The sequence below is a fragment of the Primulina tabacum genome, chromosome 2 (genome assembly GCF_025594145.1).
Source record: "Primulina tabacum isolate GXHZ01 chromosome 2, ASM2559414v2, whole genome shotgun sequence".
NCBI classification, from domain to species: Eukaryota; Viridiplantae; Streptophyta; class Magnoliopsida; order Lamiales; family Gesneriaceae; genus Primulina; species Primulina tabacum.
In genome coordinates this window covers 10055516-10072332 of record NC_134551.1, presented here as the reverse complement: position 1 = coordinate 10072332, position 16817 = coordinate 10055516, and the positions used below count along the sequence as shown (strand labels likewise).

Sequence of the window (16817 nt, the reverse complement as noted above, 5' to 3'; positions counted from 1 at the left end):
GATAACTCCGATGAGAATATAATCCCAGTATAAACAATGTAAACATGCAATCATATAAAACATATATAAAAGCATATAACAGTTATCATTAACATGTATCAAATCTGAAAACATGAATGATATAAAACTGTAAATAAACTCGTGACTCATCATCTCAGACTCGACTCATCTCTAATCTAGGGATCCCGGTTCCTGGACATTGTCTCATATATCGAATATCAGCGATAGGAATAAATCAACTCCTAAGCAAACATCGATATAAATCAAACATCCAGTGTCTTGGCATATCCGCCACAGACTTGGCATATCCTGCCAATGACTAGGCATCTCCGCCCATGACTCCATACACGCTTTGCTATAAATCAATAGAATAAACATCTCAATCTCAGACATTGCAACAGGCAATGACAATTAAGTATGTGATTTTGGGAAACTCAAGTTAAATCAAACTCGAGTTGTGCAATCCCGGATCAACATTGATTTATACATTTCTCTTGTCAATCTGACGAAGTCTTGAAGTCTCCGCTGTCACTACTCAATCTGGCAATGACAATCGAATATACTATATCAATATACAACTCAACTCGAGACATCTCTGTCTTATCAAATTCTGACGACATAACAGTACAAATTGGATATATCCCGGTAATACAAAATCAGTATATACCAACCCACAACTCATAATCAGTAACAATACAAATCTGATATCAAATCTCAATCAATTCAGCTCTGAAAATCATAACAATTTCATACCGTATCTATTCTTCGATCCGGTTTCGATTCTACGATGTCTACTATGTCAAAAACATCATATATGAATTATATCCGATTCCTCCAATATCATAATTTCAAATCATATCAGAAATCAATAAAACTTATGTCAAGTTGAAGTCTTTGTCGATAGGAACACAGTACTGAAGTCGGATTGGAATTCTGACGGACGGATCTTGCACAATCACAAATCTAAAATATAAAAAGGCGTAAGGATTTTTCGTAACTTTATTTCGTTCCTTTCTTCAACTTTCTGATGCAATGAATGAAGGTTGCATATATATATACATCTCGTGCATGTCCAAGCCATGTGGCTTCATCTTTGCAAAGCACATCTCGCGCATATGCGCGACCCTCCTCGGCGCATATGCGCGAGACATTCTGTCTCGGCGCGTAACATCACGGCAGCTCGCGCATATGCGCGCCCTCACCCGGCGCATATGCGCGAGGTTCTTTGCAACTCTCTGCCACCCTCGCGCACATGCGCGGGTTTTAGTCGCGCATATGTGCGAGGTTCTCTGCCTACCTCGCGTACATGCGCGCATCATGTCGCGCACATGTGCGAGGGGTACTGTCCTCGCACATGAAATCTCACAAACAAACTCAAATCAAGTCTCGGAGCGATCCTTCAGAATCATATCAATTCATAAATCAATAATCGCAGATTAACAGATAAACAAATCCAGGGCATTACAGAAGATTAGTTCAGATGACAAGTTAGGAACATCAGTTAGAAACCATTCAATTGTAGATCAAGACAAACTCATCTTAGTGGACTCCAGCTACGCACAAAGATACAAATATATGTACGATCAAAGGTACAATAATTGTAACGTCTCGCTCATTTTTAAAAATGCGGAAATATTTTTTTTTCTGCATAAAGCTCACATTTTCCAAATATCATTTAAAATAATCGTCTTTATTTTACAATAAAAGTATCACAGTTTAAAATGACCAACATCAAACGTAAACGTAAAGGAGTAAAAGTCGTAATAGAAAAATATAACATTTAAAGAAATGATCTTAAATATTTGTCGGTAAAAATAGCGCAGTTTAAAATAACTCAACTCGTCTAAAATTATACGTAAACATAATCGTATAAAATTTTTAAAATCATCAACGTATGAAAATATTCATCTCCTCTCAATCTCATAAATCGTAATGCGGAAAACGTGCGGTCCTCGGGTCGTGTCACCTTACCAGGTCTGTCTACTCAGAGTTCGACACCTCCAGTCTCCTCATCACTAAGCTCACCTGCATCACACACGCCTAGTGAGTCTAAAGACTCAACACACCTGCACCGTTAATAACAAGTACATATACCTAGCACACAGCAGTGAAAAATATCATACTCAACATATCTTTCATGAACTTAAAAGCATAATATAAACGTGTTGTATAAAATCATGTCATGTCAAAGCATGTCATCTCATATCATCATATACGTAAACATATCTTTCATGAACTTTAAAAGCATGAACATCAACGTCTCGTATAAAATCATGTCGTGTCAAAGCATGTCATCTCATATCATCATATACGTAAACATATCTTTCATGAACTTTAAAAGAATGAACATCAACGTCTCGTGTAAAATCATGTCATGTCAAAGCATGTCATCTCATATCATCGTATAAGTAAACATTTTCTTTTTTATTGAATTCAGTTCATTAGCTGTGACTTTCGTATCATCATGTCAGTCGATGGATCCATCTACGTGTAACCACAGTACTGGGCGGCGGGGACACCAGCGACACTCTCACCCGTCAACTGGGCCTTGGCCTATCATATCATCATATCATGTCAATGAAAATACGATTGTCGGGCTCCCTCTGGGGCCTTCTCCCGTAAACGGGCTCCCTCTGGGGCCTTTTCCCTCACGATATCTCCAATCATATCATCATGTCATCGTGTCATCGTATTAGTCACAACTAAATCACTTCCTTCAAAACGTGTCATCATATTCATCACTTAATAAAAACATGTATATACGTAACTTTTCCTTTAAAGCAAGCATGCAATGTATTTATCGTAATTTCATAAAATTCATGAACGTGATGCATAAACATTTAAAAACATGATAAAATGTGCTCAGGGCGCTGCCAGGGCCAAAATCTCACCCTGGGTGCAAAATGACCATTTTGCCCCTGGAAAACCCAAAATGACCGTTTTACCCCTCGACCTCTAAAATTGACCCGAAGCTCTAAAATTGACCCAAAGCTTACCAATATCCTTAAAATATCCCGAAACATATTTATAAGCATTCCTAGACGTAAACTTGAGCTCATTTCATAACTTAACCGAGTTATTTTAAAATTTGCACCGGAGTCTCGGTTTTAACCCGAATCGAACCGAAACTTAACCAAATTTTTCCCAACTTTCTCCTACACCTAATAAACATAAAAAAGGCTCTAAAAACATCCAAACAAGACCTCTACACCCCTCGGCCATTAACCATATACTGCTGGAAAAATTTTCCAAAAGAACTCACTTGAACTCTAGTTGCACCCCTACCATAATTTACGTCCCTATCTCAAACCCAGCTGGACAGCAATGAATCTATCTTCCCTAGACCATCCTAGGACACCTCTGGACTCAAGGAACTCACGCCTACACTCCCATGTACTACACCCTTCCCTCCCGATCGCTAAACCACAAGATGAGCCAACCCGCGGCTTTTCCTCCCTCCTCATCGATCGGCTTCCAAGGTGGTTCCAGCAGCGTTCACACCCTCCTTAGCCATGATCAGACCTTCCGTGATCTGGTCTAGGCCTTGGGTAGATCATCGCACCGCCGGTCCCTCCCTTCCACGCGATCTCCTTCCCACGAGCCATCTTAGAGACAACACCTCTCGATCTCCACTCCACGACGTCTAACCTCTCTCACTACCTTCTTAACTCCCTCAAACCATCATGTTCAGTCACTTAATGAACAGAGATCGGCAGCCCCTTGCACAGGATCAGAAATCGTGAGTGTCAATTATAGGATGCAAGAAAGCACTTGAAAACCGAAGAACTTTCATACACAAGCTTAGATCGAAAATTTTCATGCATGAGCACAACCATCAGCGTATAAAACGTGTATGATGGATAAAGAATGATACAAAGCGTGCCTTGGATTTATTTGAACGAAAACTTGGAGAAAACACGCGCCGAGGAGTCACCAGATGAGTTTCTTTTGCAAGGAATGGAGATGGCCAATATTTCCTTGAGGTTGCTGGTGAGAAAACCTAGAGGATAATGAATTATAAATGGGGTGTCGGCTGGTGGTATTTTAATTGATGTAGGGTATCCAATAATGCCATATTTAAATGGCTAATAGTCAAGATAATGAGCACTAGTTATTAATTAAAAAGTTTAAAAGAATTTTGAACCCAATAAGCTTAAAATTCGGTCTATTAAATCCAAACATACTCCCGAAAAATATTTCGTGTTGGAAAGATTTTGAAAATATAAGCCGAACCCTCAAAAATTTCCCCGATTCGCTAAAATTTGCGTATCGATAAAAATTAAAGTCTTGTAGTTAAAAATACATAATAAATCTCAATTCTTGAAAAATACCTTTAAAACATCTTAAATTAATATTTAAAAACAAATCATGTAATTAAAATAATTTTCCTCAAAATTCTCCGGTCTACATTCCTCGTTCGAGCGCGAAATGAGACTTAAAAATCTTTAATGCATGAACCTTTAAAATTTCGTTAAATAAATTCTATCATGCATGAATTAATTAAACACAAATTAATAAAATAAAAATGCATTTTATGCTCTAAAAGAATTTAATAAAATACCAAAGAAATTTAATAATTTGCATGCATTTGTTCACGTTTCGATTTTCGGGACGTTACAATAATGGACGTTGCAGCAAAGTTTAAAGCCGAGAGATTCCTGGAGGCATGTCAGAAAAGTCAAGACACATATACCAAGGAACGCATTCAAAGCTGTAACGATCACATGTGATGAGTCTTGAAGTACGGTCTCAATGCCTCTATATATACACACTCAAGACCATCTGCAAAAGGTGCGAAGAGAGAACACATACTAAAGTGTGTGAAGATAAAATGAAAAGCGCACGCTTATTTATTTATCAGCTTGCAAAGAAGCATTTTTCCCAGAGAGAATACTCAGTCATATCAGCTTAGTTTAGAAGCATATTTTCCCTCAGTGTGTGAGAACACTTTCGGGTAGTTTTCAGATATCAGTTCTCACACACACACACCCCACTCCTCATATACAGTCTTGCACAAAGACAATAAACTTGTGTATATATTCTTTCTCACATAGACGTTAAAGAAGTGTTGGCTGGAAGGTGTTGCCTTCAGTCTAGACTACGAGTTCAGTTAGGCAGTGGGTAAGTCCTAAGTTGGGTGGGTTATTACACTTGCTGTAACTAATCAAAGTCTTCTATTGAATCCTACCCGAGGTGGTAGAAGGGGTGACGTAGGAGCAGTCGAAGTCTCCGAACATTCATAAACATATCTTGTGTATTTAATTGTTTAACTATTGTTTTCAAACTATTTGGATCAGCAAGAGTATCCGTCGGTTCAGTTGTCACCATAACTGAACTGATGAATGCAAAAACTAATATACCATTTTTCAGTTATTCAGTTACACGGGATATACAAAATATACCAGTGTTTCTTAACGAATGATTATTTCGAGTGTTTTTCGCTTGGTTTTAATACCAAACTCGATTTAATTTATCGATGTATACATTCTTAGAACACGAGCTATTGCAGCTCTTGGAGAATATTTTGATTGAAGCACCTCAAGGTGCTCTGCAAACGATCCTTCGTTCATCTAATAAATGAATATTTTTGAATTTTCGAAAAATATTTATTTATTATTTAAAAATTTGATCGACAAAATAATATATAAATTTTTAGATATATTTTTCTATTTTTTTATTAATAATAGTTCAATTCAGCAAAAATAAGAAGTCAATTTAACGACAAAAGATTATTATCTTCATTTAAGTATTATCTGAAATAATATAAATATTTTTATATAATAATTTTTGTAATAATATCTAAATTTTAAATAATTATTATATTATATCAAATATTTTAATAAATTTTCAAACGTTATTATTTACTATTTTTAATAATTAAGTACATAAAATAATATTATGTGCATCGTACGAATAAAATACTAATTATTATAAAACTTAAGTAAAATAAAAACAAAGATATTGAATATCATCTTCCACGCTAAATCATAGCTAAGCTTGTTCATTGTGCAATCTTTTTACAAGACTAATCAGACTATCTCTGGCTCCTTTTGAAAACATGGTTTAAAGAATATATGGGCAAATCTATCATCCACAAGTACTAAGAACTTATTTTCAAAAGTTCCAATGCAAAACATAAGTACTTTTAAAATATAGTTGTATCCTTGACAATAAACAAATTCAACCTCACATCTTTTGGCCATGGCCAAGAAAGCAAAAATTTATGTAAGACGGTCTTACAGGTCGTATTTATGAGACATATATCTTATTTGGGTCATTCATGAAAAAATATTACTTTTTATACTAAAAGTATTACTTTTTATTGTGAATATCGTAGGATTGATCCGTCTCACAGATAAAGATTCGTGAGACCGTCTCACAAGAGACCTACTCGGCCAAGAAACACCAGTTGTCCGATAATATTCTAAATTTGTAAATCCAAACCTTCTTCATCTAATGTAATTAAAATGATATATCATGATCACCATATAAGATGGCCACTATCATATATATATATATATATATATATATATATGAGTTTCATCTGTGAACTTACTATTTGACCTCGTGTTTTGCATTTTCACATAGTTAATGTTGTTATTTTAGTCATTATCCATGTTAAGGTTAATAGGATTTAATTCATTTTAGTAGTTATCATTCAATTGTATTTATTTCGGTAGAAATTGATGTCTTATGCATTTATTTTTTGTTCATGTGTTTGTTATGTTCTTGTAACCTTTAGTATTAACTTTGTATTCTTTTTTTCTCACGTGTTATATACCTATAAATATATGAGTTCCATTTATGAGCTTACTATTATGACATCGTGTTTTGCATTTTGACATAGTTGATGGGGTTATTTTAGTCATTGTCCATGTTAAGATTAATAGGATTTAATTCATTTTAGTAGTTATCATTCAATTGCATTTATGTCGGTAGAAATTGATGTCTTATGCATTTATTTTTTGTTCATGTGTTTGTTATGTTCTTGTGACCTTTAGTATTAGCTTTGTATTCTTTTTTTTTTCACGTGTTTATCATATTCTTGTAACATTAGTATTCCCTCTGTATTCTTTTTTCACTTGTTTTATCATTCTTCTTCGCTTTTTTTTTTTTATATTGATTTGTTTATCATATTTTTGTAACATTAGTATTCCCTCTGTAATCTGTTTTCACTTGTTGTATCATTCTTCTTCGCTTTTTTTTATATTGTTTTCTCCATGCTTTTCTTTTTCTTCTTTGCGACATTCGTTTTTTGTTATTTTCACCATGTTTTTTCCTCTTTGTGACATTTGTTTTTTAGTCATTGTCCATGTTAAGTTAATAGGATTTAATTCATTTTAGTAGTTATCATTTAATTGTATTTTTGTTGGTAAGAAATTTATGTCTTGTGATATTTATTTTTGGTTCATGCGTTTATTATATTCTTGTGATATTTAATATTACCTTTTATGTACTTTATTTAAGTACATTGTTGTTTGGACATTGGTAAAATCCATTACTCTATTAATTTATATTTAATGTTTTTCCTTTATGAATGGTATTTGGATGAAAAGAATCTTTTATGGTTTCATGATCAGGTTGATTGAAAAATTTGTCATATGAACAAGTGAACATATATGTTTATGATCATAATGTTATTTTATCTATTGTGTTTTGATCTGTTTAGATTGACAAATACTCTTAAACACTATATTATTCAAACGATTTTAAACAATATATAAATTTTGTAATTATGTTTTGATCGTTAGTTAACCACTAGTATATATATATATATATTTGAAAAGTGACCATTTGAATCACAGAAAATAAAATGGAAAGATCCCAACTTTCTCTTTTATAAGTTCTGCTTTTTAGCATTTATGTATTCCCTCCCCTATGCCTCTTTGCATTTTTTTATGCGTTTTGACGCCTAATATATATACAATTCCGTCGAAGAAAAGAAAGTGAACGTGAAGCAAAATACATCGTCAACACACAGTTTTTCTGTCTTTTTCTCTTTTTTTTTTCTTTTTTTCTGCATGCTGAAACATGTTCTTTCTGGTATTTCATGTCTTGTTTTTGTTTTGGGTTTTTTAGATACTACTTGATTCTTAAATCCGATTTCCAAGACTTTAATTCCATATTGCATGAAGGTGAGTTCTTGAATAATGTAACTAGTTTCGATTCTTTTATGTTTGTACATTGTTTCATTCCTTGAACTGATGACTAATGTTAGTTGGCTTCTTCTTTTTTCTGAATTTAATTGGTATGGCAGGTTTGAAAGGACAGATTGCTTTTCGAAAGTAAGAATTTGGGAAGTGGGTATTGGATTATCGGAGATTTCAGTTAAGCTGGGGAAACGTGAGTTTTTTCAATAAAATGGTGTTTTAGATCAGTTTGCAATCATCCATTCCTTTTGGGCATGCTTTGTTTCTTGATATTTTTGTACAGAACATCTCCTTTTATTTTTTCATTATTGTTGCCTGCATTTCCTGTCCTTGTATGCACTACTATTTTACTTGGAACCCTTCTAAGTTACAGAAAATCAAGCATATCCGAGATTGAAATGGAAGTGAAAACGACTTGTGACATTTTTTTGATGAAAAGCGGTGCTTCAGGAGGCGCTACTGTTTTTAAGAAAAATGAGAGCTATTATGCTAAATACAGTGAGAAGAAAATGGATGAAATGGAGGAGTTAATTGATAAATCATGTTTCTCAGCTGGTAAGTTTGATAAGAGTTTGATTAAGGAAAGTTTGAGGGAAACTGAGCTGGAAAACAGTGGAAATTGGAAAGCAAACAGAGAGTCACGTAATATGGATTCAGAGGAAAAAATTGAAAGGAATAAAAAGAGACTTGGTGATGGGGACACCATGGAAACCACCATGCTTCACTTCTGAAGATGAGTGATGATGAACATCTTGAAATGGACGATGAGACATCAACGGCAGATTCTTTTGACTCCGAGAGAGTAAATGTAGATACGTTGATTCTCCTCCTCGTTCTCATGAAGATAAAGATGAAGAAAAGGATGAAGAGGAGGGAGAGGATGATGATTCAGATTTGGGTTTGGATATGGCCGAAAGTTAGTCTCCAGATGCTTCTATGGCTGACATAATGCCAATGCTCAATGAACTTCACACTCTTCTAGATGAAGATGCCCCACAACCTATTCATACATCCCATGATGGCTCTGATGCAGCATCTGAACTGTCTTTAGAAGCCAGTACTAGTAGTCATGAGTCAGATGACGAGTCTGAAAATCATGAGGTTTTGGAAGTTGCAGATGAGGATATTGAAGATGGTGAAGATGGAAAAGGAGACTACGAAGAGCAGACAAATCCAGTATTACATGGACAGAAGAGGATCAAAAGAATCTTGTGAATCTCAGAATCTCGGAAATTGAAAGAAACTAACGGCTGGAAAATTTAGTTTTGAGGAGGAAATCAAGGAAAAATATTAGCATGGTGCCAGAATTAAACTTGATAGACTTTGAAAATTCTGATTTTTCATTCAACATTCCTCCCATTTCAACGGTGAGACAAAATCCATTCGACCATCCTCATGGTTCATATGATAATTCAGGGATACCTCCTATTCCTGGTTCAGCTCCTATTTTATTGGCGACGCGAAACCCTTTTGACATTCCTTATGTCTCAAGTGAAGAGAAGTCCAATCTTATGAGAGATGGAATTCAAGAAGCATTTTCCACGGTTCAATCAAGGGAGCATTTGTTTCAAAGACGGAAAAGTTTTAATGTGGGATCTTCATTTTTTGCACCCAACAGGCAAGACAGACAAAAACCAAATGGACGCTAACGGTTTCTGCAGAATATATCTATTCAATATCCCAGCGACAATCAAGTGAACTAAGTGAGTCCAAGGTGAGTTCTGTTCCTGAAACAGAATCACTTGGTTCGGTTGACGAGTTGGAGGATAGGAAGCTCTCAGAAGAATGATAATATATGCTCTGGTTTCTCTTTTGTTGGTCAGAGATTGAAAGAATCAGTTGAAGCTTCTATAGATGATAATCTGATGGATCAACATACTCAGGGTCAAGTTCCTTGTCCACGTGCTGATAAAAACCATTTCAAATCTTCTGAACATGAAAATCAAGGCAAATCGAAGGAAAAGCATTTACCAATTTCGGAAAAAGAGTCTCTAGTTCAAAGCAATTCTTGGCAGTCGGAGGGTCAGTTGACTAAGGAGCATTCAATGAACAAGGAAGAAACTGTTCAATCACCAAATTCTGATGCCGATATTTACCATGAAGCATATGATAAATTAATTTCTACACCTTCTGCTGAAGTAAGTGTGACTCTTTTATGATAAAGCAGTGCATGAGCCAACTTTTGAGCAGCTTATTCAAGCTAAGGTGAGAAAAACTTTCAGGCTTTTCAGCTTTTCTTTTTTATCTATTCTAGTTTTGCCTACTGATGAACAACTTGTTGCAATTAAATAATATACCGGAGTGACTTGTTCACAAAAGGTTTCAATAACCTCTTTTGGATTTATGTTGATTTCTACTATTAATATCTTTCATTACATGCATTTATGCATTCACAGATATTGTTTACTGAAATCTAATGAAAGAATTCTAGAGCAATAGCCTAGGTGTAAAGCATATGTATCAAAATTCGATGACACTGTTTTATCATCAATGCCTAATCAAATTCTTGGGCATATTCTCGATTTTTCATCCTTGTTTATGCTTCTGAAGCCTCTTAATCCTTCTCCACGAAAATGTTGGCAAAATACCAAATTATGGTCTTGAGTATATATATCCCCTTGTAAATATTTAATCATACTTTATAGGGCGTGCCACGTTTTCTAAAACAGAATCAGTAATATTTGATCTCTGGAATTTGTTACTGCTTCATAATATTTGTACATATAGAAATCCGTTGACATGTGTAAATGCATGTACACAACAACTCTATATGTACTTGTTATTACTATTCATGAAGAGTTTGAGGAAGGCCAAACTGAACAGATTCTGAAAAACCGAGAGATTCAGGAGGTTAACCATGATATCTCACCAAATGTACATTCTCCAACATGCCCTGAATTTATTTCTATCCCATCCAGTGCTTCAGAGGCTGCTGGCCCTCGTGTTGTATGCATACAATAATCAAAGAGGAGGATGAGATCAAGAACATTGATGAAGAAATGATGGTGGAATTAGATGGTGGCAGGGGCTTCAGTGTGAGAAAATGGAAATCGGGTTTAAATGACCTTGAGAAACAAGTAGACTGTACTGAAAAAGCTAGGCGTATGAGAGTTGATGCTATTAACCTTGCTGAAGTAAATAATATAGAACATGACATGCATTTGGAGAAGTCGAGGGAGGTGATCGATATATATATATATATATATATGAAGAGGACCTGGAATGTGTTTCGAAGATTAAAATGCTTGAAAGGGGTGTAGTTGAACATGCTAATATCCTGAATAAAGAGTTGGCTTATGATTTTCTTTGCAAGAAAGCTGAATCAATGTCCATGGATACTACTACAGTCACGGTTGAAGGTGCTGAGGCATCGCATCAAGCTCGAGTTGATGATATAGGTACAACTTCTGGAATGCTCGAACTAGAAGCTGGTACACAAATCAGTGATGGGGATATCGAATGGCCCATTGTTTTGGAAGATCCTGAAACCAAGTTTGAGATCGGAAACAAGTCGTCCAAGCATCATGATGATGGACAAATGAATGTATGTTAGCATTGGAAGTGTGGCTCAAACATCACATTACATATTTCATTGAGATTTGATATTGCTCAATCCTCCCTCCTTTCCATTTACAGAAAGGTTCTACCATAATATCTTTAGTTACGACATCAGTTGACACTAAATAATCTTACACTTTTGTTTCCAAACTAGAATAATTTTTGTAAGTTCAAATAACTCATTCAGTATGTAAAAATAACATTTAGAATAATGTTATCGTAACCTTTCTAATACAAATGAAACTTCAATTATTTCGAAATTTTCAATGTTCCAAATCTATACTGTATTATTAAGTTTGAGATACTTAAAATAAATAATTTTTGATGTTATGATCTGTTCTAATAATTATATATATTAATAAATTGTTAAAACTTTAATGTAGCTTATATGCAGCTTAGCGGAAAGAGTTTTTATTTCCTAAATATCAAGTCGTAGGTTCTCAATTACTATTTGATTTTTTTTTATTTATTTTTTTAATTCATATATCAAAATTGCAATGTAGTCCTTCACCATTTCTTATAATTATATTTTGATCATTATTTAAATATAAATCAAATGAATTATAAAAAATATTATACAAGCACCCGCGCGTGTGTGCACTAATATTATATTATTTTTAGTCCAACCAGTTAGATTTATGATTTGATAAAAAAATATCTTCTGTGATTATAAAACTGCATAAGCCTTTGACTTTCCTTAAACGTGTACCCGAAAACCATTAAACATTCAATTCGTCAAAATTATGATATAACCAATTACAATTGATGCTTAAATGTAATTTTTAAAGATTAGATTTCTCGATCTCACAAATCTTTATCTGTGAGACGGTCAACCCTACCGATATTCATAATAAAAAGTAATACTCTTAACATAAAAAATAATATTTTTCATAGATAACTCAGATAAGATATATATATATCATAAAATGCGACTCGTGAAATCATTTTACACAAATTTTTATCATTTTTAAATTTAAATTTAATTAAATGTGAATCTTGTCGATTCGTTTTAAATAAATATATTCTTTTGACGACCAAATAGGATGGCAGGAAATCATAGGACACGCTTCTCTCATGTTACCGATGCATCTGAGCACATTACATATACATACAGAGAGAGAAACAAATGTACCCAAAGACACAGAGAGAGAGAGATGGGATTGTTACAGAATTGCTGATGTCAACGATCTAGAAGAAAATTGAACCATGGAAGGTATAATTGCATTTCAGATTTCTCTGTTATCTGAACCCTAATTTTACTTCTTAAGAAATGGTTGAGCTTTGAAGTTGGATGACGTTGGGTTTACTGAATTCTGACTTGATTGTGCCATATATTTCGGATCTTATCCCTGGAATTAGTTGTGGGTTTCTTACCGTGGGTTTTTCTTTCTTTTTGTTATTTTTATATTCATACTTTAATCGGGCTCCGTTTTTTATTAGTTGGTGCTATGTGCATGGTGAAATTTTCTCGATTTTCATCATATTATTTAGTTCGTGATGGTGGGGAAGTTGCCCAGTGGATGAAAAATTATGGGTCATGTCTCTCAAGTAAATTGAGTTCATTGTCGATTAAATTTCCTGGTCCTAACTTGGCTGGCCAAGTAGCGAGGAGGTCAGTTGTCAAGGTTTGAGTTCCGTTTATTGCGAATGAACCATTGACCTCAGGAAAGCTCCACATAATTTTTTCAAGCCGACCGGAGTCCGGATTAGTCTGGATCCAATGTGATTATGGGAACCAAGGATTGTAGGAAAAAAGGTCTTGGTCCTTCAGAGTGTGTGGATGTTCGATTTTTCACTTTTCCTGATACATACATACAGGCGAAGGATTGTATAAAACATGTGACAAGTTTTGCTTCTAAACCTATGAAGATTTCTATACTAGAATGTGCATAATTTTATTGATGTATGAGTAAGACTGAAGTGTGCATCAATGTATTTGGTGCAGCTGCGTAGAATTGTATTTTGAAAGGCCTGACTTTTACTACGAGTGAATAAATATAAGTGTGTCATGCCTGCTAGGTCGAAAAAAATGCTTTCCATTTATATTTGCCTTGACATTTTAAGGTTTTATTGTGTTTTAGTTCTGAGTCGTAATCTTGATGCATAGTTTGTAGAATATACAGATTCATTAATAATGCTTAAGATTCAGCAAAATGGTAAAAGTTCTAGGGACACAAGGTCAATCAAAGAAATACAGGGTTCAGTTTATTCGGGCAATCTGCTAATGAATTTATAATATTTATGCAGACAAACTCTGCATAGTTCCCTTGTAACTTCCAAAACTACGTTTATATTTTCTTGTCAGTTTATTAGTCTAGTTGTTCCAATAGGTAAATACGTTGGACTTGCGCTGTTCTCTTCGAAATGACTTGTCCCTCGGGCCTATCCATAAGACAGTTCTGTCTATTTGAATTATTTTCATACTCTGTTCAGTTTCATCTCAAATTTAAACTCATCCTCAAGTAAAGATAGTGAGTTGAAATTAACAATTTTATCTACAGGTGTATCACCCGATCAAGATTCGGTGGATTCTGCTACACAGAAATTGAGTATTTCATCAGGGGATAGGACTCATGATAGGAAGGAGTTTCTTCGTAGATTTGTTAACAGTGAAAGCTTAAATGCAAATCTTATAGGCTGGTTTGAGGATATAACGGAAAATGGTGTGCCACCTGCCTTTGATGTTCCTTTTGAGTTGGTAGACTTGCAAAAATTTGATTATGCATTAGAAGGGGTACCCTTTCAACAACTAATTAGGATGCCTAGCGCTATAAATGCACCGATATCAAACTCTGTTGAATCGACAGCTTATCTTGCTTTTGAGGACTTCCTGCATGCAAGTGTGAGCGGCTTGTGTGAAGCTTTCTGGGGTCATGGGAAAGATCAAATGCCTTTCTATGTTTCCTCATTATACGGTGGGAACTCGAGATTTTACCAAGCAGAAAAGGCTATTTCTAAAGGTAAGCTTGAGGGGTTATGTGCCTCGGCTATAATGCTGAAGAACCCGAGACATCCTCAAGGGAAGTGGGACGATATTGTTGAATTAGCTCTGCTAAGGCCTGATATTGGAAGTCTTACTTCAATGGACGGCAACTACGAGCCCCAACTCTCTATTATAGGTGAAGCTTTGTTCTTTGCTCTTCGTGTATTGCTTGCTAGAAGTATCAGCAAGTCGCATAGGCATCTAAATTATAACTCAATTTTCGTACTTCTTGCTGATTCTCAATATGGTGGAGTTGTTAAAGTTGAGGGGGATCTGAATAAGTTGGACTTGGATCTTGATAGTGTCTATGAATCTGCTGCCGCTTGGATCAAAGATCATTCCCAAATAACAATATCTCCAGTTGAAAAGATCTGGAACAAGCTTGGAAATGCTAATTGGAGTGATATTGGCGCTTTACAAGTTCTTTATGCTACATTTCATTCTTTAACTCAATATTGTGGAATGCCTAAGAACACAGTTGAAGATTTAGCTGCGGACCACAGTTCCCGTCTTCAAACAAGGAGAGCCGAAAGGCAGTTGAGAGACACAAATGTTGATGGTAATCGTTTGCTTCGTTTCCAGCATCGCCCTTCTTCTCCTGAAATTGTAGAATTTCAAAAAGAAGCCACTAAGATGGATCCCAGAAAAACGGTGGAGCTAGAAGTTGGATCCATTTTGTTGATAGAAGATTCAAGCCGGCAAAATGGTTATCAGATACACAAAGTTCTGAATGATGGGGAGATTGTGTTTTATTTCGCGTCTTCTGTTGAAAATCCGGGGAAGAATCTGTTCCTGTATGTTGGTTCACACCCTTCTCACCTTGAGCCGGCGTTAGAGGGTATGGAATTATGGTACCGGGTTCAGAGGCAGACTAAAGTGTTGAGTGTTATGAAACAAAAAGGTTTGTCAAGTAAGTATATTCCTCGTCTGAATGCATCTGGTCGGATTGTTCATCCTGGTCAGTGTCATAAGCAGAGGTCAGGCCGTAACTGTGAGTACCCATGGTGTGGGATTCCCGTCTTAGTGACCAGTCCAATTGGCATGACCATTCCCGACATGGTGAGAGCAAACCAGTTTGGCCCGGATGAGGCCATTAGATGTTGTCATGATTGTTTGTCAGCCCTATCTTCTGCCTCTTCAGCTGGAATTCGGCATGGAGACGTAAGACCTGAAAATGTAATTTGTGTGAAATCTAGCATCGGGCAATGTTATTACGTTCTTATAGGTTGGGGGCATGCCATTTTAGAAGATAGAGACCGCCCACCGCTGAATCTTCATTTCTCGTCTACTTCTGCTCTTCAAGAGGGGAAGTTGTGTTCTGCTTCTGATGCAGAGAGCCTGGTATACATGCTATATTTTTCATCTGGTGGGGATTTACCCATTCTGGATTCTGTGGAAAGCGCGCTACAATGGAGAGAAATTTCTTGGTCTAGGAGGGTGATTCAGCAGAAGCTTGGTGACATCTCCGCGGTCTTGAAAGCATTTGCAGATTATGTTGATAGCCTTTGTGGAACACCCTATCCTGTGGACTATGAAATCTGGCTAAGAAGGTTAAAAAGACATATTCGTGACGATGATAATGGAAAGGAAGTTGAGTCGTCTTGTTAGGATTGTGTCCTTGCATACACTGGCCAGTCTGCTCCCCGTTTCAGGAAAATTTTTCGGTTGAAGACGTTTCGAATTTAAAGTATTTGGGATGTTATGGTTTGGAGATTGGGCCGTTCGTGATATTAGGCTTTTGTAGAAAATCCAAGGTTAACGAGTTTAATAGCACTGGTGGATAGACGAAAAGGATTTTGTTGCGTCGCTGATGGTTTCTGTTTATGCACCTTGTTGGAGAATCACAATTTCGTTGCTTGTAAAGATGGTTGCGTATCAGTCGAGGCCTCCAGTTTACTTTTGTGTTTCACTTCATGCATGCAGATGAATGAGATGAGTGTGTATTTAATCAGTTTTGGATTTATTTTAAAATCATAATTCATTCATCTACATACATGAAAAAGAGAGCAATTATCATTTGGAAGAAAATTGTTTGACAATAGCGTCGATGTTTTAATTGTCTTCAACACTTGTAAAGAATGGTGGTGTTTAGATTGTTTGATTAATGCGATTTGTGTTGTGGATAA

General features: G+C 35.5%; 1 protein-coding gene across 1 annotated transcript; it reads left to right on the top strand.

Annotated features, from left to right (window-relative positions):
• Positions 1–12733: 12733 nt before the first annotated feature.
• LOC142530149 (uncharacterized) lies at positions 12734–16817 on the top strand. The gene is made up of 2 exons (XM_075635947.1): positions 12734–12921; positions 14210–16817. Exons 1-2 carry the CDS (start codon positions 12915–12917, stop codon positions 16297–16299), a joined length of 2097 nt encoding a protein of 698 aa, XP_075492062.1. The 5' UTR covers positions 12734–12914; the 3' UTR covers positions 16300–16817.